Genomic DNA, 16,065 nt, shown 5'->3' with positions numbered 1-16,065 from the left:
GCTGCAAGGACACAGACAGGAGCGTTGTTCCCAACCGATTCCCTTCCAGCCCCGTGATCTTGATGGACATCAACCCTCAGCTGGAGATGCTTCTCCTTTCTCTCCATCCCACCGCGTGATGGAGATTCACTTCCATCTGTAGAAACTGGGAGCAGGGAGACCGCATGGGTCGCATCCACACACCTCCACTGCCTGGTTAGAGCAGAACATTTTGTGCACGCAGGAGGCACACGGACAAGTAGCCAATAAATCAACGAGGGTAAATGATGTGATACGACAAACCGGTCCAATAGTGCCTGGTCAGCTACAGAGCACGACCGGCTGTCAGAGGAGACAGCTCGTCCCCTGAGAGGTCATGACACTGATTGGACATCAACAGGCTGTGCGACAGGGGACGCTCACAAACGCATTTCACACCCCTGCTTTCCAACAGGCCGCTGCGGACAAGCGCCGCGACTTTCCTCGGAATCTGCCGCGGTGCCCGGCTGCCTGACACCTCTGCCCAAGCTCGTCTTGTTTCAACTGAGCACATTGTTCCACCCCACGTGTTTCCTGCAGACCCCCTTTGCAGGCTGATCCAACCCGACAAACGCGGTAAACCAGATTGGGTGACACAATTCCCTCTAGCCTTCCCATACCTACAGGGCTTAAACCCTGGATAGCAGCACAAAAAAGCTCTCAGGAAAGTGGAGCAAGGCAGAGAGCTGGATTGCTTGTTTCTTTATTTATTTATTTATCATTCATTTATTCGTTTGTTACAGATCAGAATTTAAACAAAACCAAAACCACATTTTTCCAGTCAATATTGCACAAAAATTACTTTGAGTAACAAAATTAGACACATTTTTCCGTAGCCCATAGGGTGCTTCTTTCTGTAGAAACACTGTATTGCACTTGTAAAAGTTACGCATGCAGACATGAGCATTCTTGTTTTTCATGAGTACTCTAGTTTCTGCTGTCATGAATACTATTGCATCATGCTAAAAAATGCATATTGAAGTAATTATTCTTTACTCTACAGAGACCACTGAAAGCAAGTCCTGAGTGCATTGCTCAACCACTACACCTGCTGAAATCTGGAACCCTACATACTCTACTGTAGTTTTATTTATAGCAGATCATAAGCCTTAACCACCAAAAACAGACAGAAACAAAAAATACATAGCTATATCAAAATGAAAGATACATTGAAAAAATAAAATTGTGGTCTTTATGGTACAAACCACATGGCCAAGCAGGTGGGCTATAGGTTAAAAACGGGGCTCGTGACCATCGGTTTCAGGGAGGGGGGCTGTTCTTCATTCAGTAAACTTCGTTGGGTAAAAAATGTGGGAATTTATAAGTTGCTTTTTATGGAACAAAAATAAAATGTGGCAATCCCCTTGTCATATGAATAAACACAATCTTATTGGTCAGAGGTTTATTTTCAGTCATACAGCTTGAGAAATGAAAACAATCTTTAAAGAAATGCGCACTAAATCCCGAACGGAGCTCTCCGTCTGACATTAATCTTTCCAGTACGAGTGGATAACGTAATGTGTGCCGAAGTGAACCGAACGGTCCCTATCACTCCGCGCAGTGAAGGACAATTGGGGGGGGGGGGGGGGGGTTAACGGCTGCACTCAGTCACGGGTGTTGAGATTTCCATTGTCGAGGCCTGAACAAAGTGTCCAAGGTTGAAATGCAACACCCGCCCTTTTATGTACAGCCAGCCATTCCCAGAATGCCATCCCATCCAGCTCCCTGCTAGAGCCATCAACCCCCACCACCGCCATCAGTTATTAATAGCACTTACTCATTCTTCACATCCCCACTCCAGGTAACAGACTCAGCTTGAGGATCATAAGGATGCAGATATAAGCGGCTGTTGTATATTGGTGAAAAAGTGACGTACTGTATATGTTTTAATGAGTGTTTTAATTAGAGCGTTTTAGCGAGAGCGTTTGCCAAACAGCTGAAACGAAAGGGTTCGGCCACAGTATTCGCAGCCCCTTACGAACTGGAAGCCCTTCATTGTTACGCTGACACATCCAGGGTTTCTTCTGCGACTGTACAGAGGGGGGGGGGCCAAAAGTGGGCGCAACAGGTCATCGGCACCTCTGTGGGCCCGAGCAGGGGAACGTCCGCATGGGCGAGGCGGGCTGCCGACGCTGATCCGAACGCAGCCTGCAGCCATCAGTCCGGCATAAAGACCACATTGACCGCAGGCCCCTCGCTTATGCTCAGAAAAACAGATGGATGTTTTAGAACAATCTTATGCTATGATCAAAAAAACAAAGCTCCTGATTCACAGACGGAGCACAGAAGACTTCTGTACCGTCCCCTGGCCTGGGAGGAGGGAAGGCTGCGGCAGCAGAGAAAGACTCTCTTATGAGCGACGCATTACATTCAAATTACATCAACAAACGGGGAGCGACTGAGGGTAGCGAAAGCACACTGAGTAGTGAAAGGATCTTCAAGAAGATGCGCTGTGTCTAATCACTAAAATATTGCTTGTGGAGTGAAATCATGGTTGATGGGTGATAAGAAAACAATGCCAAATCAGCATAGTTATTCCACTAGACAATCAAATGAAGACAGTCCAACAGCAGCAGGTCAAAAGGAGAACTTTTGTGCTCAGGAATGCTGCAGAATAAATGTACTGTTAAGATTCTGAAAAAGTTTGTCACCAGGATTGTTAAGGAACAAATCAATTCATTTAAGGCTTTGTGAAAACATAAAGGGGTAATATGAATTTTTTTGCACATTACACATCTAGTTTGACAACTCAAAAAATAAACCTAAATAAAATAAAGCTATATAAAACCAAGCAGAACGGTAGAAAACATTCTGTTGCTTTTTGTAACAATCGTGTTTTGCTCGGTCTACTGAAGCAGCCAGCAGAGTTTCAGCAAACACTGGTATCTCAGTTAGTGAGCAGACTTGCCACCACAAGACTTGATACGTGATTCCTTGTTACAGATTCAGGTAAACGTCACAGATGAGTCAAAAAGTAATGTAAAAAATACAAAAACACACGGGGAGAAAATACTTCTGATCAGCTGCCATCAAGAGTTCAAAATGAGATTGGAAGTGGGACTGTAGACCAGGGGTGGATTTCTGGGTGGAGTTTGAGAGGGACAGTGTTTTAGACTGGTTTTGGGGTTGTGGGCGGAGTTGGGGAGGGGCCAGGATGTATATTGGAGGGGGAGAATTGTGGGCGGAGTTGGGGAGGAGCCAGGATGTTGATTGGAGGGAGAATTGTGGGCGGAGTTGGGGAGGGGCCAGGATGTAGACAGGAGGCGGAGTCAGCTAGGATGTCAGCGCAGACTCTGTGGAGAAAAGAGGGTAAAAATAAGGCAATCGCGTCATAGTCGGTAGCGTGCGACTGGATATTTGTGAGGATTAAGACTATTATGCCACTGTTTGCGCTGAACCCCGCTCAGGAAATCCAGCTAAATTCAACAACGCCTCTTTGTGCAGTTCCATACTGGCACACTGACCTTATCCTTCCCTTGTGGAAGCTAATTTGCACTCTATTGAAGACAGGGAGAATGAAGGAGTGACACCAAATCCTTTCAGGCTGACCACAGATTCAGTGAAACAACACAGTCCGTAGATCCTCACAGAAATGCGGGGGACAGCGGTATTCTGCACACTTGAGCTGCTCTGTCTGTCCCATTTGTCACAATAAACCACGGACTGCTCTATTACCCATCCGTGAGAGCCCTTCAGTCAGCTGCCTTTTTTGACCACTGCAGAAAGGCCCCTTGTCTCATGCCCATCTCTAAGTGAAGACTTGAAAAGTTAGAGAGTCCTTACAGCATTGTTGTGGCCAGTGGCATTTTTACATTTGTTAATGTAACTTTTTTCTCCAAATCAGCTTACTATTACAATTATTTACCCATTTATAGAGTTGAGTCATTTTGAATAAGTACCATCCTTAAGAGTACTACAGCTGGAGGTAAGACTTGAAGCAGCAACCTATGGATCCATAGGCAGCAGCTCTAACCACTACACTACCAACTATCTTCAGGGACACTAAACTGGAAACTTGAAGGACCGTTATGAGAAGCCAGAGTGTAAAAACTATCTTAATTCAGATTTATCGCCCTCTCTCAGCCCTGCCAGCAAGTACACACACACACACACACACACACACACAGTATCTACAACCACTTATTCCAAGTGGGGTTGCGGTGAACCGGCGCCTAACCCGGCAACACACGGCACAAGGCTGTAGGGGGAGGGGACACACCCAGGACGGGATGCCAGTCCGTCACAAGGCACCCCAAGCAAGACTCGAGCCCCAGACCCACCACAGAGCAAGCCCCGGTCAAACCTGCTGCGCTGTGACGCACCCCCCCCGCCAACAAGTACCTTTTTATTATTATTAGTTATTATCTTTTGTTTCTGATTTAAACATCAGGTTAATTAAATGACAAATTAAGTGTAAGTAGTTTCTTTGAGGGTACAGCAGTAATGATTGGAGTAGGATTCAAAGCAGAAACATTCCAGATAAAAGTCATGGTAAAATTTCCTTATCCATTATGCTACTCGCAACATAATATGCTTTCCCCTTAAAACTTTAAAACAGTTAATCAAAATAATAAAATAACAATAGTCTTTAACAGACCTAATACCAAAAAACATGACAAAAAATAAGTGTTATCTTATTTTTTTTATCAACATTTTGAAAACGACAAACATCTTTATCAATCAAGAACATACAAGCGCACTATCAAAAATGCCAAGAAGAAAACATAATATACGATGTGGGGCCGCATAATTTTATAACTGGATACATACTGCCACTATGTGGACAAAAGATTATGATACATACGTTTTCTTTTAAACTAAGATTTTAAAAGTATATTCTGTTGAATGTGCTAATTATACTTTTGTATGCTGGCCCACAAGAAGGAAATAAATGTAATTTTATTTGTGTCTGTGCAAGTGAATCTGCCTGACCCAATGAGACCAACTATTCTGATTTGGCAGCATGTGCTGAATGGTGAGAATTTTAAATTCTAAATGACGAACCAGTAAATAAGAAAAGAGAACAAATTCTTAGTCATTCCCGAACATGGTTCTTTGTACCGCCCCGGGTTCACACCTGAAAGCCTGTGGTGGAGAAGAAGCTAAGAAGCTAGTTTTTAAGTGGCTGTGTGCGCAATAAACTATTTCTAAAAAGGATTTTTAGCCATAGCTGAAATATGTATTATTCTGTGTTTTATGGACCTACTCGTGCGATGAACATCGGTGCATAAAGTGGAAAGAAAAAACTAACTTTACTTAAGAATCACACCTCTGCAGTTGTCTTTCTTTCTCCTAATGTAATGCACAAATTGTATTTTCTATGAGATGTATGTCGCTTTAATATGACATGAAATAAATTACAAGACTGTAAAAAGGAACACTGAAACAAAGACAGTAACTGTGTTTCCTATTCTGACATGAAGAGACAGCCGTCAGGCCCTTTGTACTGACTGCCCAGTACCTAAAGTTTTTCATCACTGGACAATGGATGCTTTATGTGCACTTATGTTTCGCCATATGTGTGCAATTAATAAACTGTGCTCAGGTAAATTCAGGGTAAGTACCTAAATCAAGGGTACTACAGCAGGAGATGGGATTCAAACCTGGGTCCTTCAACCAGCACTACACTGGCTGCTCCTATTTATACTTATTCATGCGGGGGAACGATTCTGCATGTCACTAAATGGGGGCTCAAGAACGAGGATTCCTGTTCGTTTGTCCCTCCCACTCCATCCCATCATGCATCATGCAGAAGACACTTACATCACATGAGATTTAGCAGCAAAGCCAGCAGAGCTGCCCTAATGGCTGTATGCTATAGAACATCCTTGCAAATGTAAATGTAATGTAATGTAACATCCTTGTGTCCTGATGTGTGCTGCTTTCTCTTGCCAAGTGTTTAGTGAATATCCTTAAAGCAAATAACCTCGAGCCTGAACACTGAAGGGTGGGCTTCCACTTGATGATGTCACCAGTATGGGCAAAAAAGTGACTGAAGACCTTGAACACACGTCCCCAAAACAACATGCACCCTTAGAATAGCATTAAGGAGCCAGCTGTGTTGCCATGGCAACCAGATTCTCTTGGGCTTGTGGTTGATCCTAAGAGAACACTGATGACATCCATGATTCCTTCAAATGTAAGGACTTATTCCCTCCTTGTTCAAAGCTTGACGAAGTCCCTCTGGCATCAAGGGTGACAAGAGAAATTCTCCACACGTAGATCTGGTCTCTCCTGAATCCTGTCCCGCCCTTTCTGTTAAATCAGCCCCACCCTGATAAAGTCATGGACATGCAGATGAACTTCCTCCAAATGATGCTATCAAAAATGATCCTCTGGCCTCATCCTCTCCACCTTTTGCAGTGCTGAACTGTTGAATTATTCACACTTGCGCAGCAAATGTATTTATTTTTCTAGTAGTGTGTGTTTGCAAACAGTCCTGTATGCACTGAAAATCTGCATGGGTGAATTGCTTGCTTGTAGACTCTGTTGCCATGGTTCCCAGCACTGAGCCAATTGCTTGCTTTGTAAGAGAGCAATGACACAAGTTGACCAGGTCTGGGATTACAGCTCCAGAAGAGCAACCCTTGATTATTACCTTCTCAGACCACAGATCTGCCTCCCACACATTGATGATGTGTAGCTACTTCCTGCCCAACTTCCCTACATTCGCAACGGAGCTCTTCCGAGCATTCCTCCTAAGAGCCAGAACCATCTCATACAGTGGGGTTTGATGAAAGCTGGAAGAAACCTCTCTGTGGATGGAAAACATCCCAATTAATTAGTAATTAATTAGTTAATTTAATAAGCTACAAATGGCCCAGTGACAACGAATTTAAATCACAGGAGCAGCACTTTGTCAGATTCCACCCTGTGCCCCATACAAAAGAGCAAATGGTTCATCTGCACATGACCTTCGGTGACCAGATAATGGAACCAGACAGTCCAATGCATGACAATGCACACACACTGGCCGAAAGTGCATGTCCCAAACAGGGATTGAGGTTAACTGGAGCCTAACCCAGCAACACAGGCCACAGGGCTGGAGGGGTAGAGGGGACACACCCAGGACGGGATGCCAGTCCACCGCAAAGCACCCCAAGCAGGACTCGAACCCCAGACCCACCAGAGAGTGGGACCCGGCCAAGCCCACTGCGCCACCGCGCCCCCCTGCATCACAATTTATTTATTTTTTTTTAAATATTTAAACAGTATTTTAAAGGATTTTCAAAACATTGGAAAAAATCTGCAAAGTGGAAACAGGTAAAAGTTTCTTTCAATACCTACACTTACATTTATTGATTTAGCAGCTGCTTCTCTTCAAAGCGACATACATCTCATAGAAAATACAATTTATTCATTGCATTAGCAGAAAGAGAGACATAGATGCAGATGCATGATTCTTAAGTGTAGTTAGTTTCTTTCCACCATATACACCAATGATCATCACATGAGTAGCTACACAAAACTTTATGCGAATATCCATGATTCCAAATCACCTTCCTAGTAATTGTTTTAAGGATATATATATATAAACATTTACATTACATTACAGGAGTAGCTTTGTAAAGATTTTTCTGGGCATGATCTTAAAGTTATAGTGCATGAACATTTACATTTACCTGAGGCGAATACCTGTGTGGTGATTTAGTCACATAAAACTTTAATAATAACAAAGATATTTTATTATAATTCTGCCTTCAACCATGGGATGTCTATTTTATTCTTTTACATTATTTTGTTAAAATTTTACTTATGTTTAATAAGAATACTATGATGTCTTAATGATATCTTGATTTCTTTAAAAAGTCACATTTATGATACATTGGAATTTAATCCAGTCCACTTTAGTCTAGACACATGAAGACCAAAATGTATATGTATCGTGCTGACTCTTTCAGCACATCCTTTCCCACTTCCAATGGGCACTCATCTTTCTTTAAAGAAACCAAAATGGTTCACACAGCAAAAAAAGGTAGCGACATGCTCAGCAACCAAAGGGTCCACCTCCACAATGAGTGTAATAGTTTCTCTTGGCGCTGTCTCCGAGCTGGTGCCATGGTAACACAGTAGATCAAGTGACTGGTACATTACTTGATAAAGAAGCCCATTTCTCTGTTTGTCTTACAATTGTTGCCATGCTGTTCCATACACAGTGGCATTAAAATACATCGATGCTGTGATTTACGACATGATGCTTGACTTTGAACACGTACTTGTGTGGCGGCACCGACATGGTGCACTCGTGCCAAACAGATTGCATAAGGGCACAACTTAAAACACCAATCACTGGCAACACACTCGACTGAAGACTACTTTTAAATACTATGACGAAAGACCAACGGAAGCCTGGTTCGTGCCAGCTCTTTAATTATGTACTCTAATGTTAGTGTAATGCACACCGGTGTTGCAGGCATTAACACATGTAATAGCACTGCCCCCCGCAAAAACCTGGCAGGGACTGAAGAGGAACTGTAGATACCCTGAAGATGCGCAACCAGATATCATAAACAAGAACACACAATGATCCACCCCTGTGAACTAACAATCACAACACACAAAAAAATTAAGAGAACTCTAGAACAATTTGCAAAAATAATTTACACAACACAAAAGACGCTACAAAGAAAGCAATGATCGGAAGGCTCCCCTCACTCTGCTGCTAGATTACATTTACATTTATGCATTTGGCAGAATGCCAAAAGCTATGTAGTGCTGTACATTACTCCAAAGTAATGTATAGCTCAGAGTAAACAAAACAACATCTTACAATTGGCAGGGGGCTTAAACACAGACACATGATTGTTAAAGCACTGCTTATTTGTTCGATACCACCAATGTCATAGCTCACACATTCCAGTAGCTATCTACAGAAGTGACATACGAATGGGAAAATAGGTAGATAAAAAGTAACAGGTGATGAACAAACAACGTACAAAGGGGAGGGTGGATTAGTGTTGGAAATAAATTCTGAAATCTCTTCTTAAATACTGGAATGGATTCAGCAGCAGGAACAGCAGGAGATTGTTCCAGTACATCAGGGCCAAAACTGAGAACCTACAGGCTTGTACTTATTTTGGACCTCACATGAGTACAGTGCTGTTGCTAGGGTCTAGTGAGTGATCAGGTGCTTAAGGTGCTGTATGCAGGTCCTTTGATCGTCTTATAAGCTACAGCTAGAGTCTTGAATGTAATACAGGCAGCCACAATAAGCTAATCGAGAGACTAGAGGAGGGAAGACACAAGAGAATGTGCCTCACATAATGTGTCAACACTACATTCGCTATTTAGCTGAAGGAGCATCTGCAGGAGTTTGATGCAAAAGAAAAAATAAATCCAGTAACCCCAGGCTGGAGCAAAACACTCAACTGTCCTTATCCGTCCACTCAGCAGAAAATATCCTGGGCTTTGAAGCTCGCTTCCTACAACACTCCAATAAAACCAACAGGGTTCCACATGCTTTAAAGGGTATATACACAGTAACTGAATGTAAGATACTGCTTGCTTCCTCAAACAGCAGGATGTCTAATGGCAAATGACAAGCAACCACCCTATTAGGACATGAAGAAAGAGATCTGAAAAAGAGTGACCTGGCATTCGCTGTCATATGCTGTGCTTGCTCTCCAGTCATTGCGATGCTTGTCTTGCTGCGTTACCATCTGAACATGACATTAATGGAGCACAGAGAGAGCACCAGCTGGTGCAACAGTGATGCAGGTACACAGCCAAACCTGCCGCTTTATTATAGTACACAGGTTCAGCGTCTCAGACTTCTTCCACATTCTTACAAAGCCAGCCTTATAAAGCCCTCATAAGCATGATCCGGGGTCAATACCAAAGTTATGCTCTATATTTTTTACCTTTTCTGATCAGTCTCTCCACCTAACCATACATTAATTAGAATATGAATGCTCCTGTGACAAGTTTTAACTGATCATTTTCAAGGTCCACTGCATGGTTTCTCCAAAGGATTAAAGGACAAGAAATTGGTTTGCAATACTTAGAAACTTATAACCACACATCCATTGATCCATTATCAATAATTGCCTATCCAGTGCAGGGTTGATCCAGAGCCTATCCAAGAGGCATTAAGCTTAAGGCAGGGTATACCCAGTCCATCACAGGGTAGCCATACACATTCACATAGAAATACACACACTCTGAGCAATTTAGAGTCACGAATGAACCTGAAACAGGTGCCTTTCTGCTGTGGTAGGAAACCAGAGCACCTGGGAGAAGCTCACATGAACATGGCGATAACGTACAAACTCCGCACAGATTGAGGTAGAATTGAATTCATGTCTTCCTAGCACATGTAAATAGCAACAACAACATATCATTTGCTAGTAATGCCGGGGATATCAATCTCCATTTACATTATAAATAGATTAAAGGTTATTAACAGACATGATCCTACATGGTCCAGAATGTATCAACTTTTGACACTTTCCCATTTCAGCTATGGCCAGTCCTTCATTACTAGTCAATGTGGCAACTGAAACAATAAAATGTTCATTAGAATCTTATGAACTGAGATATTTATTCTTTTTTACTGTCACAGTGTGATAGTAGAACTACTGATGTTGAGATTGTTGTAAAGAACCAGAGATTAAAGTCTAATAGTTAATTATTTAAGCTCAATGGAAAAGTAAGCATGTAAGATCTTTGTTACAACACAACTGTAATGAGTCAGGCCATGAATGAACAACTGCAGTACAATTTGTCTAATCCTCACAGACATCCTCACTTGTTTAAGATCAGCACATACCTGTGTCATCACTTTTTCATCCTCCGTTTGCATTCAACTTTCTTCTCATCTGGCATGACATACCCGCATGGCCCATCGCGGTTCACGGCAGTCTTCTTGTGTCGCCGCGTCCTTTTGCGTGGCTGACCTTTAGCCCTGCCCCATGAGTCCATCTCACTTAGCTTGCTGGCGAACTCAGAGTAGGCTAAGTTAGAGAGCGGAAGATAAGTGGGTCTGGGCAGGTCTGAGCATGAGCTATCGTACATCTCTGGAATGAGCTCATCCAAGGAGCTGGCTGTAACCAGATCCAAATCATCAGAAGTGCCTAGATTTTCACTTTCTCGAGGGGGCAAGGAAGCTGTGCCCTCATCTTGTCTGTTAGTGCCATGGCTGCTCTCTCTCTTTGTGGTTTTGCTGCTTTTCACCTTGTGCTTGGATTTGAGATACTTGTGATGCTGCTCTTTGCCCTTCTCCAGATTTACATTTCTCTTTAAATTATCCCACAAGCTCTCTGCCAGTGGAGTTATGGGTGAATCCTTATCTTGGCCCCCCACAGAGTTGCTCCCATTGAGACTCACAGAAGACATTTGACTTATACACTGTTCCAGCAGGTGCATGAGGCTGGCATCACTTTCCATTCTGCAAGGGCTGACGGGAGATTCCAGAAAACCTCTTGGAAGAGAGCGAGGAGTTCCAACTGACCCAATTCTGGGGAAATCACTGGGGCTTAAGATGTCAGACGTCTTGATGTACTCAATGAACGACACACAGGAGGTGCACAGGTAAAGTTCTTTGGAGCCCTGTTTCAGCAGCTTCTTACAGGACTCACATAGGGATTCCCTGTTGATCGCTAACAGGAACACGGTGCTTGTAGTCGAACCTGGAGACCTCAACAATGGAGATTTAAGTTCCCTGTTGGGGGTTAGGGGAGAATCTTTGTTAAATATTCTGAACCAAAATCCATTTGTGGGTGTTTTGATCTGGCTCTCCATGTGGCTGACACACTCTGGTGAGGGTAAGATAGTTTCTTCTTTAATGGACTTGGATTGGACATTTGTAGCTATGATATCATCATGCAGGGAGACTACTCTGTTTTTGGAAGCAAAATTTTCTGGGTCAGAATGCTCCATTGTTGGCTGCCTGTCTGCCATGTCCAAGTCCTCAGTGGACAGTAGTTCCCCTAAATGAGGAGTACATCTTTTCTCACCATGCTCATTACCACACACGGACCCTGCTGAATCTGTGCTCTGGGTCTTCTGCTTCAGCCAGTTCACAATCCCCATGGCCAGGGAGATTTCTGTGTCACACAGCTTCAACAGGCATTCCTTCCCTTTCCAGCTGCTCTGCAGGAGCTCTTGACTGATGAAATCGAGAGCTAGAGGGGGAGCCAGATTTTCCTCCGCCCCATCATGGAAACTGTACATTGATAACGGCAAATCACTAGCTAGTCCACGAAGGCTCTCCGATAGTTTCACATCCTCATCTATGATGGGGCTCATCCCACACTCATTGGGGTCATAGAAAAGCTCATAGAGAGCATCTCCACTATAACTATCCCTGGGGAACCGGTTGGAAAGACAGGGTGTAAGAGATCCCTTACCACTCTCTTCCAGTGCAGGAGAGATATAGTCGTAATAGCCTTCATCACTGGTTGAGATGATTTCCTGTTTGTCGCTTTTTGGTGTTGCCTCTTCTGGATCCGCCGTTTTATGCTCCACTGGCTTAAGGGTTTTCTCAGGAGAAGCTATGCATTGCTGACCTGGTGGTTCAGCTGGTGTAGGAGTACTCACTTTCGTATTTTTTTCCATCTTAGCTTCTGTTCTTGTACTCGGTTTCAATAGAACAGTTCTATTCAAGCTACCCCATAATCCAAGCAGGTCCAGAATCTCAGAGTGAGCTGGAGAAGCCATCTGCTCCACTCCACCCTGGAAGCACCCCACCACAGGGCTGGCCTTTCTGGACTCAGTGCTATCCTTCTCGGAGTCCTTTCTCTGGATGGGCTCCATGGGAATGAGCATAGAGTTAGGGTGTTCCTCATCTGCAAATATTTCTCCACAACCCGTATGAGAGCCAAAGCTCTTGAGTGATGCCACATCCTCGCAGATACTGGTGCAGAGCTCGAAGGAAGAGTCAGACAGTGCATCACTGTTTTCGAGAGCTGCAGAGGGGCTCAAGAGGGGTAGCTCCTGGGGCAGCAAAAGATGTCCCCCCCTAGCCAACACCACTGCCTGGGGAGAGGCAGCTTTCTCCTGCTTGTGAGTCCTCTTTCCAAGCAGCTCCTTGATTGCCTTCCTTGGCTTACGCACAGAAATCTTTTTCTTCGGAACAGACTTGGCAATGGAGGGAACGAAGGGCAACTGGGGCGTCAAGTTGCGATAGTCTATGATCTCTCTGCTGCCTCCAGAGGTGCTGTGATTCTCCCGCAACAGACCGTCCTGGCTGCTGTGTAGCTCAGAGAAGCTGGTGCTGCTGACCAGCCGAGTCCCGCTGCCCCTGTGCCCTGCCCGAGTTCCCATGCCCACCACACAGTCATGGGTCTTACTCTTCCTAACAGCACCATGCCGCAACCAGCCCATGGAGGGTGAAACGGTGAGGACTGGGGAGGGTGTGCTTACAGGAGTTTGGACACGTGGATCCCCTCTCGGGCCACCGCTGTCACTGTAACTTGTGGGGCTGCATGTCCCGGAATCATACTTTGAGGCATCTCCAGGCACCTGCACGCTACTTCTCGAAGAACTTGTTGGCAGGTCCATGTGGGCAGGTTAGGGACATCTCTGTGGTGAAACAGAGTGAAAATAAAAGAGAATAAACACAAGGCTATAGACATTTTGGACCAATGTTTTACAGAACCGCAGAAAAAACTCATGAGACCAAACCATTTAAACTCTTTCACAAAAAAAGACGATACCACACTCACTACTATTGTCTTGCCCACCTCAGGCACCTCCCAGAGATGAGGCCAGCTCACCTGAACAGATTTTAGATTAAGTATAAAGAGGAGAAAGCCACTGCTGGGAATCTCATAAGAGTATACACGCCCATGCTTCGTGCTGTTTCTATTGTCAGGACATAGGTACTGTCCCCTGCTTTGTTCTCAACTACAGTTTTGCTATTCCCAGAAGAATTCCTGCCTTGCTTTGACCCAGTTCATCCATGATAAAGGATTAGCAGACTCTGAGTATCCAATCCTGGCTTTGACCCTGGATGTCCCAAGACCACGACCTCGTCAGATCCCAAGTTTCCCTGTCACAACTTTGACCTGGTATGTACCTGACCTTGATCCCGACCACAATCACAAAGATTTCTCTGATGCCGACATGGTTTGACCCACAACACCAATCTTGCTGTCCGTCATTGCAACTTGTCTCCGAGTCTAATTTGTAAGAATTATGTTGTCAGTATTACAATGAGTCTTGAAAATAAACATGTACTTGCAGTGGGCAGCAGGTAGTGTGTAGTGTTTAGAGTTTCTGCCATTGGTTTGAGTCTGCAGGTTCAAATCCCACCTCATGCTTTAGTACCCTTGAGCATAGTACTTACCCTGAACTGATACAGTGACAACTACCCTGCTGCACCAACAGGTCAATCATTGCAGTACTGGGGCGGTGGAATGAAGGGGGACAGAGAAGCAATGTTCATCTCACACTGTTTATTTGCACACAGCAAAATAATGCTCCTAATCTGAGAATACCGTTTCCTCCAAAACCACAACCTCAAGCCAAACTTCCCCACCTGTTCAGAACCCCTCCAAAACACGGTCACCCCATCACTTCCCCCAGAAGTGCCCCCACTGGTTGCAGACTTAAATTTCACATTTTTCCCATAATGCAACTATTTTCAATATACAAATCTTCCCGCCTAAACACAGCAACGCGCGTCGTTACAGTACTTTAACACTGTAAGTGACTTTGGAGAAAACAGTCCACTAAAATGAATGAATGTCCATCTTAAACACCTTTAATTTGGATATCCATAGCAGTTTACAGCCAGTCGTTTATAAAATAATATGCTTACTTACAATACATTTTGTTCAGCTGGTCTTTCCTCCTCCCTGAACCTGAATTCTAAGCAGAAATTTGGAGGGAACACCTACTTATCAGAACATGTCAGTATTATTTGCTCGAATTGTTTATTGTAGCGTGTGTGTGTAGCGCTCACAACGCGATCCACGATGATGGAGGTCATCCACTTTACCTCAGGCTCAGATACACAACACCTTTACATTATAACCAGACCACTGTGGGTTAAAGGACATTTATCGGCTAAAGACAGATATAAAATTGGAGATAGCTGAGTATAAAATATCGTGCAGTCGTGAGTGAAATCTGCTGAAGAATGAAGGACGTGTGTGTGTGTCATAATGATGTGGAAACACCTGTGAATGTCAGTAGATCCGTTCCGGACCGTCGCTGTTGAGCAGCGCGGTCACGTCCTGTTTCGCTCTTCATCGACTGGACACAGAAATCAATGCTGTGGAAGGAAATGGGCGGTAAAGAGACGAGCTCTTCGAATCCATTCCCCCGGGGTGGATCTCACTGTGAAAGAAACCCGCAAAAACCCCGCAAAATCTTGAACAACAGCACATGATGGAACGCGCACAGGCACGAGGCGAGCAGCTCCGCAGCACGCGGCATCGCAACAGTAAAATACACTCCCGTATTTTGGAACGTTCATCAAACATGTCCTTACGGCTTCATTTACCTTCCCTTCATTCCGACACTGGCGATTTGAAAAGAGCAGATCCGCCGTGATCCGTCGCACGACCGCGTCCACCATCGGCATCATCATCTCGTCTCGAGCTCGCAGCGCTCCGAACGTCAAACGCGTAAATATGAATATGATTATGAGGATGAGAATGATGTACCCGGTGCGGGAACGCGCGCAATCCCCGTGTGTGGAGCCCCCCCTTCAGAGGGCCGCCCCAGATGACGCCTCTTCTCCTCTCACCTGTGCGCGCGGCCCCGAGTACCGCTCCGCTCCGCCGCGCCGCGCCGCGCCGCTACACCTCCTAGTCCTACTGCGGTGAGCGTGGAGCTCGAAGCGCGCGGCAACTGAGGATCACACAGCATCGTAGCGAATCGCAGCCACATGATCACCACGATGATGATGGATATCTGCATTCCACACCAACATGCCCCAAGCCCTGGTGTTTCTTGTATTATGCAGTATATTTGAACGAACCTTTCTCATCTGGTAACTTTGTCCCAGGTGACCAGCCAGACAACTTTACAGTCAGTGGTTAATCGATTTATACAGCAGGGTACTCTTACTGTGTCAAGTCAGAGTAAATGTGCTGATCC

At 44.6% G+C, this 16,065-nt stretch overlaps 1 protein-coding gene across 2 annotated transcripts; it reads right to left on the bottom strand.

Annotated features, from left to right (window-relative positions):
• Window positions 1-761: 761 nt before the first annotated feature.
• amer3 (APC membrane recruitment protein 3) lies at window positions 762-15,838 on the bottom strand. Of its 2 annotated transcripts, none has more exons than XM_018753174.2 (3): window positions 15,713-15,838; window positions 10,787-13,539; window positions 762-3,311 (listed from the first exon to the last, which is right to left on the bottom strand). In XM_018753174.2, exon 2 carries the CDS (start codon window positions 13,516-13,518, stop codon window positions 10,795-10,797), a length of 2,724 nt encoding a protein of 907 aa, XP_018608690.2. In that variant the 5' UTR covers window positions 13,519-13,539; window positions 15,713-15,838; the 3' UTR covers window positions 762-3,311; window positions 10,787-10,794. The 2 variants fall into 2 exon arrangements, with proteins under 2 accessions (XP_018608690.2, XP_018608689.2); XM_018753173.2 differs by lacking the exon at window positions 15,713-15,838 and adding an exon at window positions 15,467-15,702.
• Between the last annotated feature and the right edge of the window lie 227 nt (window positions 15,839-16,065).

This window comes from Scleropages formosus, chromosome 3 (genome assembly GCF_900964775.1).
Source record: "Scleropages formosus chromosome 3, fSclFor1.1, whole genome shotgun sequence".
Taxonomy (NCBI): domain Eukaryota; kingdom Metazoa; phylum Chordata; class Actinopteri; order Osteoglossiformes; family Osteoglossidae; genus Scleropages; species Scleropages formosus.
The sequence above is the reverse complement of the archived record's forward strand: the minus strand, read 5'-3'. Positions and strand labels throughout refer to the sequence as shown.